The 18518-nt window shown below is 35.3% G+C and overlaps 1 protein-coding gene across 1 annotated transcript in view; it reads right to left on the bottom strand.

Moving 5' to 3' along the window:
- LOC103775065 (dystrophin-like) overlaps positions 1–18518 on the bottom strand; it is a gene marked incomplete at both ends in the record, with an annotated part of 82806 nt that overhangs the window by 7665 nt on the left and 56623 nt on the right. Inside the window, 2 exons of the mRNA XM_008942508.1 lie at positions 9663–9931; positions 10608–10728. Coding sequence (XP_008940756.1) covers positions 9663–9931; positions 10608–10728 — 390 coding nt within the window. The remainder of the gene's footprint in view (positions 1–9662; positions 9932–10607; positions 10729–18518) is intronic.

The following is an 18518-nucleotide window of genomic DNA, read 5'->3' as shown; positions in this document are numbered from 1 at the left end:
CGAGCTACTCAGAGCTTCATCCAGCCTGATCTTGAATGTCTTGAATGTCCCCAGGGATGGGGCCTCCACCACCTGTCTGGGCAACCTATTCCAGTGGTCTGTCATCCTCATACTGAAGAACTTTTTCCTAATGTCTAACCTGAATCAACCCTTTTCTAGCTTAAAGCCATTACCCCTCACCCAGTCACTACAAACCCTTGTGAATAGTCCCTCCCCTGTTTTCTTGTAGGCTCCTTTCAGGTACTGGAAGGTTGCTAAAAGGTCTCCCCAGAGCCTCCTCTTCTCCAGGCTGAACAAACCCAAATCCCTCAGCCTGTCCTCATAGGAGAGGTGCTCCAGCACTCTAATAATTTTTGTGGCTCTCCGCTGAACACACTCCAACAGGACAATGTCCTTGTGCTGGGGCTCCAGAGCTGCACACAGCTCTGATTTTGAACAGAATCATAATAGCTCAAGAGCATCTTTGATTTAATGTCATGTCCAAGAATGTCAATACTTGATTATCAGACTAGTATCTATATGTGCTGTGTTTATATGGCTAACTAAAAATAAAACAAAAAGCTATTGTAAATGCTAGAGTCCCTGCAATAACCATGTCATTTAGGTACTTAAAAATTAATGTTTAATACTCCTTCTAAAAGCTCATGTCCCATTATTATTTCTGATACACTGATAAAGAGCAAGCTCTTAAAAACATTCTGGTCTGACCTCAATTCTGAACTTCAGAGGCATAAAATGACAGACAAGTCTTTATACCTGTATTAGTCATCTCTCTCAGCAGGCTATCAGAAACCAAGATCAGAGATTACCAATACTTAAAAAGTCAAATTCTGCCTACAGATGTGCATCTTGAGCTCCCACTGAAATCAGCAGGGTGAGTTCATGCAAGGAAAAATTTGGCTCTAAATGAAACCTATTGATCTAATAATAGCATGTTCTACCAAACTGGGTTGGAGGTAGGAAAGATTTCCACTTTTTACTCATCAACTTTTTTTCTTTAGAGCTCAGAAATTTTTCTGAACTTACTGTCAGGGAAAATTTAACAGCATCATTTAGTCCAAAGGTCCTTAATCAATAAGAAAATAGTTGTTAATTTTGTTAATAAAATTAACACAAATCTGGTGCAAATTGGGTGAAATCTGGTGCAGCTCTTTCCCAGGTGCTTGGTCTCTCACAAAATGTTCTACAAGAGGCTGCATCTCAGAGTAGTTGTGATTCCTCAGAAAGTTGTATGGTAAAAGGCAATCTTACTTTTAAAAGACTAAGCTTTCACTTCTCTGACTGCTCATAATTTACTTATTATACCTATGTAAAAAAGACTTTGTACTCACCCTTAAAATAGGTAGCTTGATATAGGCAAAAAACCCTATGTAGTCTCCATAAAACATTCACTATAATTAAAGTGGCAACATCTAAGTATGAGATCAGACATTTATAGCTTATTGTGACAGGAGTCAGCAGAAGGAATGACGGTTTGCTTCAGGTATTTGAAATGGGCTTAGATATGGGCTATTGCCATAGTTGTTGGCATAACAAACTCTCCAATGTTATGTGACTGATTACACAGCAACAGCATAAGGCAGATGAGATTTAGATTAAATTTGTATCAGTTGCAAATACATTACTATTACATATTAAATAATGACTTTTGAGTATATTTCTTTTGATGTAAGAAAATAAATTGATTCATAAGCTGTTAAAATGTGATTAAGAGACCATGGACTCAATGGAGTAACTTTCATCTCCTACAGGCTAAGGAACATAGCAGAACTAACTTCAGTTGGTGCAACTACATGATAAAGCACTCCATGTTTTTTAACTCAATTTCATATTTAAAACAAACCTGAGGAAATTAAACTTGTTTGCAATAGTGATAACAACCCTACTAAATTCTCTGTTGCGTAAAGCTACATTTTAGGAAACCATAATAACAATATACCATGCTCTACAAGCAACTAGGCAATGTAGTTAGCTGAGGCGTCTTTGATCTCAGACAACATCCTGAAAGTTGACCCTTTAACAAATTCAACAGACTTCAACTATTGCTTTCATCATAGCAACCTCCAAGAAATTCTAAATTCACAGAAGTTTTATATATAATAAGGACATCTGTAGGATGTCAAAGTGTTCCAGTGGATTTAAATAAGATTATTTTTTAATTTTAAAATAAAGTTTATTATGTTCTTATATACCTTACTGATGTTTTAATTTATATTAGCAGTGAACAGTTGCTGAAGAGTTTTTGCCATTTTGTAAATTATTTTTATTGACTAAATTTATATTTAAAACCTTAAAGTTCTCTAGAGTGCCATTAGCTCATCTTCTCCTTTTATAGTATCTTACTTAGAACAACCTCCAGTCTACAAATATTTCAACATACAAAAACTGCCTGTAGAGATCATCCCTAATTTTCTCAAGGATGCTAATTTTTGGTGTGTTTTGGACAGCTGGTAAATGAATTAGGATGACATGGCTGTTCTGTATGAATTATTTTTTTAAATCACAGAATCCAGCACAGAACTTATTAAGAGGCTTACTAAAGGAAACAGGACATTTTAATTCAGATTTGGTGTAGAACTTGGTGGTGACAGCTGGCTTCAAATTACACTGAAAAAATGTATATGCATGTCAAAATAGTCTAAAGATACCTCATAGATAAGTATTGCATGATTCTTTCACAAAATGACATATGTATGAAACTGGAAACTTGAGAAGCATTTGTAACAGTAATTACTTCAGTTGTAGTCTGAAGAAAACACTAATACTTCCATCTCCTACAGTGCTGGGAAATAGCTTCCTGTTCAGCTGTCAACCAATGGATGTTGTCATCTTTTAATTGTACAAAAAATTAAAAAATAGCTAATCAATTCTTAGTTCATATTCTAAAATTCTGTACACAGAATGTTAGTACTTTTGGTGTTTTTAAATTTAAGAATAGTAGGGATTATTGCTATAGTGGGGACTGATGCTTGTAAATTGTCAAAATATATCCTCGTTTATGAGAGAAATTTGAAGCAAAAAGGGGTTGGAGCTGGAATAATGCAAAAGGACATCTAGGTGATATGAAAAAAAAATACAAAAGTGGAACAAAAGTAAATTTGTTCAGAATATTAGTTAATTTACTTCCAAACAGCAGTACTTTCTTATTGATATAAATTCAGAACTTCACATAAAAACCAATATTGTCTTTTGCTGGTGGTGGTTTTTTTTTGTTGTTGTTGTTGTTGTTGCTTTGGTGTTGGTTTTTTTTTTTTATTTAATTTTTTTTTTTTTTTAAAGGGCCTTCTATCAGTAAGGAAGGGGAATTCAAAACATCTCAAAAGTCACTGTTTGTGTAATGTCATTTTGCATTTCAGTCTGGACTGCATGAGCTCTAGTAGCTGAACTTAATGCACAGCTTAATTTGATTTTAGAACAAAAAGTACCAGGAGTATAGACACCACATTACAGTCTGACTACTGTTTCCTTTAAGATGGATCTAGGCCTTCTACTGACATCTAGCTGGTTTGATATTCTGGTTGTTCAGTACATCTTCCAGGTAATTATTGCATAGGTTCTATGGATCTATTTGAAACTGATGTCTTCATGTCTAGCATACAACTTCATTGCTAGGATTGCTAGAATGTGGACTATTGTCTTGGTTTTAGAGGTCATTCATTAATTTTCCTGTATGCGACACTTACTAATTCCTTACAAAAATCATTCTTCCTACAGGAAGGATAGAACATTATCAATTACCTAAGCAAGAACTTTCGAAGATTAATTTTTTTTTTCCTATGAATGAGAACACAAATTAGAAATTCAACAACTCACTTAGCTCTCAGAATTTTCAATTTAAAAAGCTGTCGACACAGTTCCTTCATAACAGCACCGTAAGAGTCCACTTTTCTGAAATACCTCTTTTCAGCAGTAGCTAAACAGTACCAAAACAAAGTGCAAATGATTAAATAAGGCTTTTTTTTTTCCTTTTTTTTTTTAATTAAGTAAACTGACTATGCTTATTCATTATGCAGTAATTGAGGCTGCTGATTTAGACAGTATTTGTAATTACATGGTATTTTAAACTTGCCAAATTTATTTTCTTTTTATGGCCACATACAAACACAACTGAAATTTAGCTAATTATCTTACTTTTGTTTTGCTTTTTGTCTAATTTAGAAAAGAGATGACTAGGAACAAAAGAATTGACTGTGCATGTGAAGTAATTCTGGAGTAGATGATGAGCAGGTCAGCTCCTTTCTGATGCATAATTGCAAAATCTGTTAATTTTAAAAATCAGAAAGTAGTTTCAGGTTGATACTTTCCAGTGAAAATTTGTCATTGATGTACAATTGACTACAATTATAAATTATGCTGAGGAAAGTCTGAAATAAACAGCATGTAATTCAGGCGTGACATGTCAAAATAAAAGGGTTATGCAGTGCTCATGTGAATTTCTTATTACCTTTTATTTTTTTCACAGTTTTGTAGAAATTAATTAGTAGAAATTGTATTAAAATTGTAAATAGGCTGTGACAAAAGAATTTAAAAGGATACTTAGAGACTTTGTGAATATATTTGTTACATTAGATATATTAAAATCCATAATGCATATGCAAAGTTCATAGTCTTCCCATGTAGCTGCTTTATTCATAACTATAAAAGTGAATCTGCAAGAACAACAACAACCAGTTCTTAAGAAGCAGGATTAGGACTCTTGTGAAAACTGTTCATAGGAAAATACAAGCCTTATTGTCACTAAATTCTATTCTGCTTTTTACAGTTAACAATCATCATATTGAGTCAAGGTGCCCTCTTTATGTGTCACTGAAGGAGAACAAATAATTCTATAGCAGAATGGAGTTAATTGAAAATGTGACTACACAATTCAGCTTTTCTTTGGCAGGTGTTCAAGATATGCACTTCTGTTTTACACTAGGAAACCACAGACACTACTGCCTGTTCTTAAGTATTCATTTATTTTTATTTTACAGTGGTTAAAAAAAAATAATAGGAAAGAGTTATAGCCCCCATGGAGTCTCATGGCTCTGCTGTTCACTTACAATGTTGTGTATGACAGAAAAATGAAGCAGGTATATGCTACTAGTCACTGCCCTAAGAAACTGCTTTGCATTGTGCTCTCGTTAAGTGTGTTGGAGTAGCTGAACTACCTTTAGCTACAGATAAACCACACTGTCCACAACATCCCAAAATAATGTCTCCTAGTATAAAAAAGAATTTTTTTTAGATTGTTAAAATATAAAAATCTGAAACTTCTTAAGGGTACTACTTCTTCCTACTATTTCTCAGCAGATATCTACAAACAGATAACAAAACAGTGAGAAGGTATCAGCATGATAGGTAATGATTGCTGCACGCTGGCAGCATAATGATTGTTAAGGTTTTGGTTGGTATGGAGTAAAGGAGTCTTTTGGGAAGAAAGACAGGCAAGGTGGTTCTGCTGCCAATTCCTGGAATGGGACTTTGAAAAAGATACCAAATGACTGCATATCAGTTACATACCAGGAAAAGCTTAATATAAAAACTGAGTGGTTGTCTCATGTGTCTCTAAGTGTCTCAAGCATTCTGACAAAAGAAGAACATTTTATTAGTGATTATAAGAAGAAAGCATCTGTTGAATTTGGAGAAGAGAGAAGCAGAACTCATAGGTCATGGTTAATATATAATCAGAATGATCAGCCAGTGGATATTAGGGGATGCCTAACAGATTGGTTTGGGCTTGAAATGAATTTAAGACAGCAATGTGATGGTTTGGATTTTAATGGACAGAAAGGTTTTTTTGGAAGAGAGAGGGAAAGAATGCATGTTACTAAGAGAGTCAGTTATCTTTCAGTTTGCAGATGAGATCACTGATACGACAGAAGAAAAAGAGAGAACAACAGAGGACAGCAGATAAATCTAAAGAATACTTCGATTATAGATGATCTGTAGTCTAGGCTGCATTCTTTAGGGTAGGTGTATAAAACTATTTATCTCTTGTTCTCAGAATCAGAGATGACTACCAATTGGTACATTAATATAGATCAAGGATCTGTAGTAATATTACATGAATACTCACTAAGGACCAGTTATTTTGTGTGAGCTCAGCATTATACCACAACCTTAAGAGCTCTAGCAACTATAACTAAAGAGAACAGTGACAAATGGCACTGGGTAAACTCGTTCCCTTGGAAGTTATTCATCAGCTTAGGTTTGGGAAGGCTACTGTGATCCCGAGTAGCAGAAGAATTTGAAAGAAATGCCATCACATGTAACCAGTATTTCAAAGATCTGCTCAGAAGGTGCCTGAGGTGCCTAAATTTATATAGAGAAATAGATATTCTCCTTCATGGTGTAATATCATCAGGCACTGTGTTATAAATCATAAAAAAAAAACAAAGTAAGGGTAAGAGATGTAAATACTTTTTGATGATGTTTGGCCAATAATATAATTTATAAAGAAAACCGTTTATTGTTTACTAATAACTCTTAACTGAAGACTATATAACTTGTGCATTCTTCAATAACTTTGACTCTTAATTGAAAATTTAGAAAGGAAAAGTATTTAACCTTTAAGTGAACTAATTACTAAGAGAAGCAAGATGAAAACAGTAGTAACCAGGCATATGTCAAAACAGCTTATACACAGCAAACAGTAGATGTCAAAGGCATCTAAAGTCTGCAGAGTTGAGTCAAATGTCTGATTCTCCCAATCTTGAGTATTAGATGGTAAATTCTAAAATTGCATATTAGTAATTATACAAAAGCTTTTAACTCATTTTCCATTCTGATATGCATACAGCACTTTGGGGGATTACTGCGGTTTTGGAGCTAAGGACTAGAACTATAGACTGGAAGAGGTAAATGAGATGCAGGAGGAATCAGTTCAGTGCTGAGGAGGATGCAGCCTTCTGCCCCCTCCCTCCACTTGTCACTCTACCAGAAATCTCTCTCACACCTTTTGTCTTCCCATCATTTGACTTTCACTTTAGACTAGGAATGATGTTTTTAATTTCTGTAGCACACACAAAGTAGACACTGCTGCTCACCTGGCTAATGCTCTGAGTCAATTATAAGTCGTCTTCTTCATAAATGCTCCCATATTAGCTTTCTTAAACTTACTAAGTCTTTCAGGCTTTATACAAGCAATTTTTTTAGTAACTAACGTCCTGTCAAAGCAATGATTTTGTTTACAAATAACTATGCATATAATACTGTTGTTGAAAGTTTATGTAGTTCTTAAAGTATTATGGAGAAAAGAGATGCATATTACATTTTGTAGAAATGCCTAAATTTGTTTTAATTTCTTGTACAAAAGTAGCCAAAATATAATTTCTTTTCCATCTTTGATAGCTGGGGAAATGAAACAAACAAACGAAAAAATAGCTCCCCATTTGTTTGGGTTTCAATTAAACAAAATAAGGAGAAGGAAAAGAAAAACTGACTAAATTTGATCTTTATTACTGAAACAGTAATAATGATTATACCTAAACTTACCAAGACAAGGAATAAAATGAACTTAATATCCAATATGTTCAATGTAAAAATGGCCTTAAAGCTTTAAGTTACTGGAGCTACTTAAGATCACTTAGAAAGTGCTGAAAGCACAGTATCACCATGTGTGTGCATCTAACAGACCATAACTGCAATTTATGAAATGAAAAACTACAGCTTATAAGGTGTCCTGGTTCCGTGTATAAAGGGGTTCAGGGGAGGACTCACACGGAACAGAACTAGGTAGTCGCCTCTCCCCCCCTGAGAGAGAGAGAGAGACACTTTGGAAAAAAAATGAAGTATATTGTTTAACAAGGAACAGAAAACGAAAAAGGGAGGTAAGGAAAATAATATATACAAAGATTAGGGGAAAAATACAAAAAATAAAATATACAAAACCCTCAGAAATGGTTCCAGGGTCCCACGGAGTGAAAGGACAACTTCCCTCTCTGAGCTCCAAGGCAGGAGTGAAATTAGAAACCACTCCCTGCCTCTTATCAGAGTGTGTGTGGGAAGGGGAGGGAATACAATAGTTCACCCCCATGCGGGGTCCTCCCAGTTGCTGGAAGGTCATGCCCTCATTCCAAGCCTCAAACCACAACATAAGGCTATATTAATATATTACCTTTTTTTTTCATTTAACATTTAGGTGGTAATCATGCAATATGGTCGTATGATGGCCTTGTTCATAAATATTTTAAGTAAATATGGCACAACTGAGATAAAAACCAGGGTGTAGGTGGAGGCGTCTCATTTTAAACCTTGAAAGAGAAGTCTTGGCTTCTGTCTGGCTTAATATTAAGACTTCAGAAGGATTAAATAGACATCTACCAATTGGATAGTTCCATAGACATGGTACTGATTGGTACCCTTGGATTTTCAGATCCAAGATTTACTTGGAGTTAAGATTTCGATTTTGTTATTAGAATTTCATCATATTATATCCACTAGGATGGATTTTTTCCCCCCCCTTTTTGTTAAACCATAACAGGATTCATCACTATAATTATGGAATCAAGAGTTATGGTCACTGCTTTAGAATTAAACAACTTGCTTTGTTTTCCAATAATACCAGGGATTCAGTGTTTCTGTGCAGAATATCTTCTTTAAAATCACAAGAAAAAAAATCCATGGCCATAATAGAAGGCACTTTCTGAGAATTTATAAATTGATCTTTCCTGTTCATTTATGAATTTAAATGAAGATAAACAGATTTTGCATTTAACTGGTCATCAGTTACCAAGTTCTTCATTTGTCTTGTATGATATTTGTACAGGACACTCATTAAACTTTCTGCATGATTAAAACTCATGAACATTTTCTTATATATAAACGACATTTGATTTTTAAAGGCATTTTTTTCTTGCCATTAGTCATTCTATTTCCTCTTTCTTAGATCCTAATGTTCTGCTAGAGAAAATAACAGCCAACTCGGGTCTCTTTCAAAATGACTGATGATTCCCATTTGTGTGAATGGAACAGAGGCACTTTGTTCTTATCAAAATGGGAACTGCCTCTGCTATGCTCTAGTTGAAGGAATCCTGTAGTATTTATAAAGTGTGGCCATGGCAGTCATGCTGAAAGAGGACAAGTCCTCATGAGTTTCTCATAAACAATGAATTTGTGAAACAATCCTTGAAAGCAAGTAAGCATTAAGTTATAGAAAATAATGACAATTTTTCCAGCTAGTTTTTTTTATCTTATAAGACCTAGTTATCCAACATGACAGATAGCAAATACCACCATGACAAAACAACAAAACCATATACTTTAAATTGTTTACATTCTACTCTACAAGTTCAGACACAAACATGTACTCATTGTACTTACCAGAGTGCAATAAAAACCAGAATAAATTTTCAATACTTTTATCAGATATTCTCCTATCATATTTTGCTTTCTTTACTGTTAACTCTGTATCTCCTGGGTTAAGTGAGCGTGCTGATATTTACACATTCTCATTGTGGTTTTTTATCCATGTTAGCAATACAAATTCTCAATGTAGATTTGACTCAATTTTAATTGCAGAAGTTATAAAACTATCTATATGAGTTTTTTAAAAAAATATAAATGACTATGATACAAAGATATCAGTTTCTCATTTTGAAAGATAATTCCTGATTTGGGGACTCATATAATGGATAAACCAATTATTTTATAATCTGAAATACTGACATACTGGCACATACCTTGACTTTTTCTAAGTGATCCTGCAGAGAGTCAATTAGCAGATCCCCCACTGGCTGCCAGGATCCCTTGAACACTTCAGCCTGGCGTAGTTTCAGGTCCAGTTCATCCATTGCCTCTTGAAGGCCTTGCAGTCTTTCAAGAGCATCGTCTATCTTCTTTTGCCAGTCAGCAGACTGTAGATTCAGCTTATCCCACTCATTTCTGACCTCATCTGCTTGCCTTTGGAGAATTTTAGCAACATTGTGGGCCCTTTCCTCAGGTGACAGCTCTAAATGTGGAAGTCAAGAGACTTTTAAGACATACTCTGTCTTAGAAGAAAAATAATTGCTACCTGCCTAAGTTCAAAGCTCAGGAAGAAACTATCCATTACCAAAGACACCTGCAAAATTTATTTGCTTAATGTATTCCTATTTGAAAATCACTTAACAAATTATAATGTTGCCACCATACAGATCATCAAAATATGCATTTAAGTATTACATAAAGACATATTTAAACATGCAAGATGTGGGTAAAAGTTTATCACCTGTGTCTTGGTTCAGGAAAATAGTTTGCAAATACATAGATATTAATCACTGTGAAATTTTTACTGCAAGTGAGTGGATTTGGGAGCTTCTGTAGTACTGAGGCTACAGGTCAGATTTTAGGTTAAATTGCAGCTTTCAGATGTCAAATGGGCCTATAGTTATAGATAGGTACTAAAGGTTTAAAGCCAGTTTCAAAATCTGCTTATAAATATTCATGTCTATTTAGTACCACAGTATTCAGAAGGATTGCCAAGGGTTTCTTTCATCTATATTTTTAGCTTAGTTTCTGAATACTGACATTCAGCTTGGAGTGTAAAAGGAATGCTTTCACAGCAGTTGGCAGAATTTATTTAATTATTACTGATCATCACTGATCTTTCCAGCAATATGGTATTACCCTGCTCTTTTTTCAATTACCTCTTGGTTCCGGGTAGAGCTTTTCCAGCCCTTCCACAGGCTGCTCTGCCAAGAAGATTCGCACAGTCTCAAGTGCACTCCTGATAACAGGTTCTTTTGTTTTCAGCTCCCTCTTGAAAGTCTGAGAGATGAAACAAAATTATTGTAAGTGGATATATAATGAAATACCGAGTACTAGTTCTTGTTTTTGACAAAATGTCCAACAACAGCTTCCACGTGTGTATTACAAGTAGCTACCAACCAACCAACCAAAAAATAAAAGAGATAATCAGCTCTTGCTTAACGTGAAATCACATTGTATTCAAAGGAGCAAGTGCACTGCCAGCATGCTGCAAAGTACCCGAGGTAACAGATCAAATTTTCACTCTGAGAGGGATCCCTTTTGTTGATTAGCATCATGGCCAACTCAAAAACTGAGCTGCAAGGGGCAGGGCTTTGGCTGGCTCTGTATTGGGCCACACCAGCATAGCTAGAGGCTCTTGAAAGCAAAATTTACCAGAATGCAAAGGAAAATCCAATACGTCTCCCAGCTACCACTTTGTTACTGCTGCTGGCAAGTATTATAAAAAGGACCTATGTATATTGACATGTTAGCCTGTAACAAAACAGTCATGTGGATGCATTTCTTCCTAAATTACATGAAATGACATTTCTGAAATGTAGAATCAAGGCCTAGGTGAAAAATCAGAAATACAATCTAGCCTAAGTGTAGTCATCCATGAGTAAAAATTAAAGGTCAGAAAGTAGTTATTGTGAAACGGTTAATTCTTAGCTGCTTTAATCAGTATTTATTATCAATTTCGACGTCTTCACCTTTAATATTGCTCGTGGTGCATTCTGTTCCCTTTCAGATAGATCATACTTCTACCTTTCCTCTCTTCCTTTTCTGTCATGCCTTTTGGCACCTGCCTGATGGACTATTTCTCTTCTATTCCCTGCTTTTGAAATGACCATGAGTAAGATTCTCAAGGTTGGTATTTGAAGTTTTGGTAGACTACTGAAAGTATACAAATCTCAAGATGTTTGTTTTTTGGTTGTTTGTGTTTTTTTTTTTTTTTTTTTTTTTTTTTTTTTTTTTTTTTTTTTTTTTTTTTGGTTGGTATTTGAAGTTTTGGTAGACTACTGAAAGTATACAAATCTCAAGATGTTTGTTTTTTGGTTGTTTGTGTTTTTTTTTTTTTTTTTTTTTTTGTTGTTCGTTTGTTTGTTTTTTGTTTGTTTGTTTGTTTGTTTGTTTGTTTCTGGTTAAAGAGAATTTATAATTCCACTAATTTAAACCCAAATGTCAACTGCACAAAAAAGCAGATGAAACCTGGCCTATGGGTTGCATATTGCATTTGGTCTTTTGCATTTTGTATTGAATTTCTGTAAGTGGTCCTTACTTATGTTTTATTTCAACATTTTCTTTGTTTGTAAAACATTATTCAATGCATACTGTTTTCAAGTAGCATAGAGGTAAAATATGCAGATAATTACAGGGCAGTGTAATACAAAACACAGTACTGTAAAAACGACAACCATATGCCCTGAGTAGAAAACAGATATTTCACTCCAGGAGTTAGAAAATTATTTTTACAAAACAAGCATTATATAGGCTTCTAACATAATAAACCCACCAATTCAGTTAAATTAATTATTAAACAAAATTTGTATTTCTATGCAAACTAATGAAAGAATATAAATTCAGTATTAGAAAGTTCATTACATTGTTAATTATATTTGATACTAAATGGCCTGTACAGGAAATACCTAACAAAACCTAAAAAAAATGAGAATCACACCTACAGTTTAGAATATGAGCATACACAGATAAAAAATTATTACTACGTTTCAGGAAAGTAAACTTAAAGAAATGACTACACTACTATACTATTTATTAAGTGGTCCAGAACTGACCATAAGGTTTGTAACTGTGAATCATTAAAGCCTTTCACCAAATTGTGCTTTCTTGAAGGAAACAATAAAATAAAAAAATGTTCATTTTTTGTCATAGACACCAATAAGTCTGGGATCCTTTCATAGAATGTATCTACTATCATAAGGGGATCTATTCTTTGATTAATAGCTGTGATAAATATTTTAATCAATCATGTTGACCCTTAAAAGCCAGCACTCATTTTCACAAACAGAGAGTACAGTATATTAAGAAGTAAACCACCATTCGACACTGCTCTGTAAAAAAAATAAGTGGGGTTATTTGGGGGTTAAAACACTTTAACTTAGACATGTTTAGGTTTAGAAATTTCTGTTAATTCATACTTTACTTTTGCATGAAGTGCAGTGGAAAGAGGAACTATAGTAAACTTTTTCATGCCTCCAAGCGAGGAAAATCTATTCTTTTAATTAGCCCTTATGCTCACCTCGCATTACAGCATTCTGTCTCATTTGAATGTAGCAGGTCTGCAACTAGTAAGACAGCAGGTAACATAACTTAAAATGTTCCCCCACAGACTGTGTGCTTTTTTCTCATCCGATAGTGTTAGAAGTGACATCAACAGTCATATTGTTTTTTAAACATTACAGTCATGTAAAAGCTTAAGGATATAATATGCTTTATAAGTGTCTCCAGTGACAAATTATTTCTCTGAAATGTCTACGCCCCAAACCATTCAAACCAGAGGTACATGCACAAAGGTGCATTCTGATCACACACCCCAAGAGTTGGGAAGGAGTCACAGATATTCCAGGGAAACATAGAAATATGCCAGCATTTAGGGTAGTTAAATGCCAAGAATGCCTTTGAGCTATGTATTTGGGAATGAGTAAGTTATACTGCTGTATGGAGTGCTGCAATCAGGTCAGCCCCAGCTATGTGCATGTACAAACAATGAGAAGGACACAAAATACCTTCTTCCAGTTTGGACAACTTTTGCGTAAAACCATACCAACCAAATACACCTAGTGGCATTATATTTCCAAAAGAGGTTTGAAGCCACATTCATGCAATATTGCTTGTGCAACACAACAAGGATAACTTAATCAGATGTGCATGCTGCATCCCATAAAGTGTGTGAGCAGGAATCATTGTATCCATCTTCTCAAAACAGTGGAGAAACGCTAATGGGAACTTTCAGACTTTGCATATTTTTATATTTACTCACAAACAGAAAGATTCTCTGTTATTAAAGGAAAACAGTGAGCCAATGTGTTAAATGTTTTCCTTTCCAACTTCTTCATTCTGGATGCTGGAGCTGGTGGATGTGATTATACTCTGTAAATCCTGATATTTAGAAAAGTACACAGTAAGCTGTTAAGATCTATTCACAAGTCTCATTGCCTTCCATAGTTTTGACCTGTAGATTTCTACTAGTGAGTTAAAATATTTTTCAGTATTAGAAATTTTAAAAGGAGGGAAGGAAAAAGCCATGGGATTGAAGCAGTAGCACAGAACAGCATTAAAAATAACGAATGCTTATTTCATATTACCCCATCCCAAGAAATGTTCTTACTGTATGAAGATAACAAGAAATATTCTTACTGTATGAAGATAAAGCCAGATTTTCTGGTTAAAGTTCTGTTGTAAAATATGCACACACTACCAATAAATGTCACAAGTAGCAATAAATTACATTGCTTTTTTTTTTTTTTAAAAAAAATAAATATCTATCTAGAGCCCTGACAAATGTATCTTCATAAGAAGCAGACTGTTACTGAAAGCAGAATTAGCCTAAATTAACGTCTAATTTACAGCTAAGGATTTTGAGCTAATTTAATTGAATTTTTTAACTTCTTCCACACTTTGTAGTGACTGTATCGGAAATCGACCATGCACAATATATGACCTGACAAAAAACGAGTAAACTACTTTATTTAAGCATCTCTATTTGTCAGCAACACTACAGCAGTAATGGCATTCTGTCCACCATTTTCATAATGTATATATTGATCAGCTTATCTCAGAACTCTACTACATCCTCATGGGTGTCCTGAAATCTCTTTAGATGGAGAAACACAGATTGTTTAAATTGAAAGATGAAAATATGAGAAGATATTTGCATTAGTAAAACTATCATTAATCTATTATTAGAAAAGCACATATTTTTGCTTTTAATGAATTTTAAAGAGAAAGAATATAATTAAATTCAAGGGGTTTTCCAACCAGAATGCTTGTTTAAAATGGGTTTTGACTGCAATTTTAAAAAGTAGATCTCAATTCTGCCATCAGAAAAGGTTAATGTGTTGAAGCAGAAATTAGACTCCTTCTTAAGCACTGTTGCAATAGATTTCATATGAATGGGTTTCCAGGGAATTTTTAATAATTACCTTCTATATTCATAAATGCTATTTATTGTTATTACAATTGCTACACAGATGATGTGGCACTTCTTAAAAGAATGAAAGAAAAAGCAGGTTATCTGCATGATGCCCAAGTTCTTTAACGAGCTTTACCTGTAACATGTACACAATTGTTAATATAATTTTAATAAAACATGATACTAAGGCAAAGAAAACTTTTAAGATAATGTATTTTTTACTATTGACTACCCCTCACACACACATTTGAAGACTTTGGCATAGAAATAATTTCTTCAGATGACAGAAATCGACAAAATGACCCACTGCATATATAAGTTCAAACACATAGCAGCTATGTGGGTGTATTTGGGATAAATTCCTCACATTTCAAAAGCACCTCATATTTCAAATGCAACAATGATTTTGACTGCATAGGTATCTCGTTTCTCAGTTGAGTTCAAGCTTTCCTCTGGCATAGATTCAAGTATTTGAAATTTTCATCTGAATCCTACTCTAATTCCTATAGTCAATCTTGGCAAGTAGGAGCATTCTAATGATGAAAACTAACTTCTTTTCATCTCTGGTATGAACGTCTGAGGTATTCCAGTTGGTCTTCTAAACTATAGAGAGGTTAAATATGTTTGTTTTTCTTTAAATTACATTCTTAAGGGAAAAAAAAAAAAACAATCCCAAAACAAGTAAACAAAATAATCAGCTCATGACACTGCTTTAGAGAAGGGATTCAGGCATAAAATCACATTTGCATTCGTCATGCCATTTCTCAATGGCAATCAGTTAAATTGCTTATAAATAATGTTCCACTGCTGAAGCTTTTTCTTTTCACAAGTGAAGAACGTACCTGAGTTCACTTCTAGCTTTACGTGCCAAAACAACTCCTCACAGAAGGAAAGACAATGTACTGACAGAGGGAGACTAAAGACAGAAGGTTGTGTCATTTAAAAGATTGATCAGATCAGCTAGAGACTGGTTTACTGAAGACTGGTTTTCAGAAGTAACATTCAGGAGAACAAATTGAACAACCAACAGATTCTTTTTCTTAGGATCAAAATTCAACTACTCTTTACTTTACATTCAGCACCCTGAGAGCTAAGTTTTGTTCTGATCAGTGACCCAAAACTTAAAAAAACCCAGCTTTCCAGTACCATGCTCCAGTTTTAAGCTAGATACTTCTACATTTGTGGTGCAAGCCTTTTTAATTAAAAGTATTTACCTTACGTTCAGAAATGAGCTAAGCTGCTCATTTGAATACAGCCTCTGTATGTCTGCTTCTCTAAAAGAAATTTCTAGAGTAACAGAAAGTCCGTAGTGTTCAGGGGAAAAAAAATACAGTAGAAAAACTCCAAGATGTTAATATAGGTTTCATCCAAGAAAACCTGAAGTCAACAGAGTTCTGCACTGATTGTTTTTCCCTCCTTCCCTTTGAAGAGCAGACAGGGTAGCTTAATATCAAGGATTATGATTTGTTCTTTTTCCACAGGGAATCAGAATATCCACAACTAGAAGGGCCTTACATTAAATTATAGGAGTGCTACAGAATGGGAAAAAGAGAGAAGGAGTATTTCTAAAAGGAACCAACATTTTCTAGCTTTAATACTAGACAAGATGACCAAAGATTTGTGTCTGTATGTGTCTGCATGTGGCAGACAAGATAATCAAAAAGGAGAAGAGAGAAGGAGATCTATTTTGTAAAGTCACTTTGCGTTTATTCATGGTACCTTACTTTTATGCAACACCCCTCATCCCTGAAAAGTTTTAAACACTTCAGTTGATTGGTGAGTGACAGAGAGATCACTTAGTCCATCACTGAAGTCTTGACACCTTTATAATGAATTCTGTGAAACTTTCAAATAGTTTATAGAACAATACAGAATCACAGAATGTCAGGGGTTGGAAGGGACCTCCAGAGATCATCGAGTCCAACCGCCCTACCAGAGCAGGACCATCTAATCTAGGTCAGGTCACACAGGAACACATCCAGATGGGTCTTAAAAGTCTCCAAGGAAGGAGACTCCACAACCTCCCTGGAGAGCCTGTTCCAGTGCTCTGGAACCTTTACAGTAAAGAAGTTCTTCCTCATGTTGAGGTGGAACTTCCTGTGCTCCAGCTTGTGATCATTGCCCCGTGTCCTGTCGCAGGGCATAAGTGAGAAGAGGTTGCCCCTTCCTTCCTGATACCTAGCCTGCCTATATTTATACATGTCAATTAGATCACCCCTAAGTCTTCTCTTCTCCAGACTAAAAAGCCCCAGGTCTCTCAGCCTCTCTTCATAGGGCAGGCGTTCCAGTTCCTCAGTCATGCTTATAGCCCTCTGCTGGACTCTCTCCAGTAGATCTCTGTCCCTCTTGAAATGGGGAGCCCAGAACTGGACACAACACTCCAGGTGAGGTCTCACCAGGGCAGAGCAGAGGAGGAGGAGGACCTCCCTTGTTTTGCTGTGTACACTTTTCTTAATGCACCCCAGGATCCCATTGGCCCTCCTGGCCACAAGGGCACACTGCTGTCCCATGGACAACTTGTTGTCCACCAGGACTCCAAGGCCCCTCTCCACAGAGCTGCTCTCTAGCAGATGCCTCCTAACCTGTACTGATGCATTTTATTCCTCCTGCCCAGGTGCAGGACTCTGTACTTCTTGTTGAACCTCATGAGGTTCCTCTTGGCCCAGCTCTCCAGTCTGTCCAAATCTTGCTGAATGGCTGCACAGCCTTCCGGAGTATCAGCCAAAACTGCCAGTCTTGTGTCTTCAGCAAATTTGCTGAGAAGACACTCTACACCATCCTCCAGGTTATTAATGAAAATGTTGAACAGGACTGGACCCAGCACTGATCCCTGGGGGACTCCACTAGTTACAGGTCTCCAGCTGGATTTGGACTTGTTTTAATACATGGTATTAAAATTTTAGGAGAAGTAATTTCTCTAGATTAAAAAAAAAAAAAAAATTACTTTGATCTAGGAGGAAAGGTAATGCTTTCAAATACTCAATATTATTCAGATGACAAAAACTTAGTTATAAAAATTCTACACAAATCCTTTTCTATGTCTTTCTTAGGCTCACAATTTTTCTTTCGTTTGAGCTAATATCATTCTGAGTTAAAAATCTGTATTGTTTTCCATCCTGGTGTTCTGGATGGGCTTTAAAAGTATTTTGTGGAAGCTGGTACAGACAACTGGCTAGAAGAGACCTCAGGCATTTCATATGTCTTAATTTTCACAGAAGGAAAGGTAAAAAGGGATGGTGGTGCTCCATAAAGTCATGGAAGTTTTTGCCTTGTTTTTTCTGTGATAATGCTTAAAGTCCTAAGTAAAATTTTGTGAGAAAGACACATCCTACACATCACCCCGCCAGAAGGAAGTCCTAGGAAATGTGAACAAGCTGCACTCTGCTTTTCTAAGATAAAATAATGATTTGCTGCATTGTGCACTGACAATGGGATGATTTTTGTTACCTTCCTCTTTGACTTTCTCAGCCATTAGATACAAGTATGCCCTTGAGAGACAATATTGCAATTACCTCCCATAAATCTGTAGACAAATGCCTGTTTACCTATCTCAAAAGCCAAGACTTTTCACAGACTTTTCACAAACTCAGGGTTCCAAATAACTTAAAACAGCAAGATATATTATATTCTCTTTCCAAACTTGATGTTGTTCACTATT

Source organism: Merops nubicus, unplaced genomic scaffold (assembly GCF_000691845.1).
Source record: "Merops nubicus isolate BGI_N331 unplaced genomic scaffold, ASM69184v1 scaffold18076, whole genome shotgun sequence".
NCBI lineage: Eukaryota > Metazoa > Chordata > Aves > Coraciiformes > Meropidae > Merops > Merops nubicus.
The sequence above is the reverse complement of the archived record's forward strand: the minus strand, read 5'-3'. Positions and strand labels throughout refer to the sequence as shown.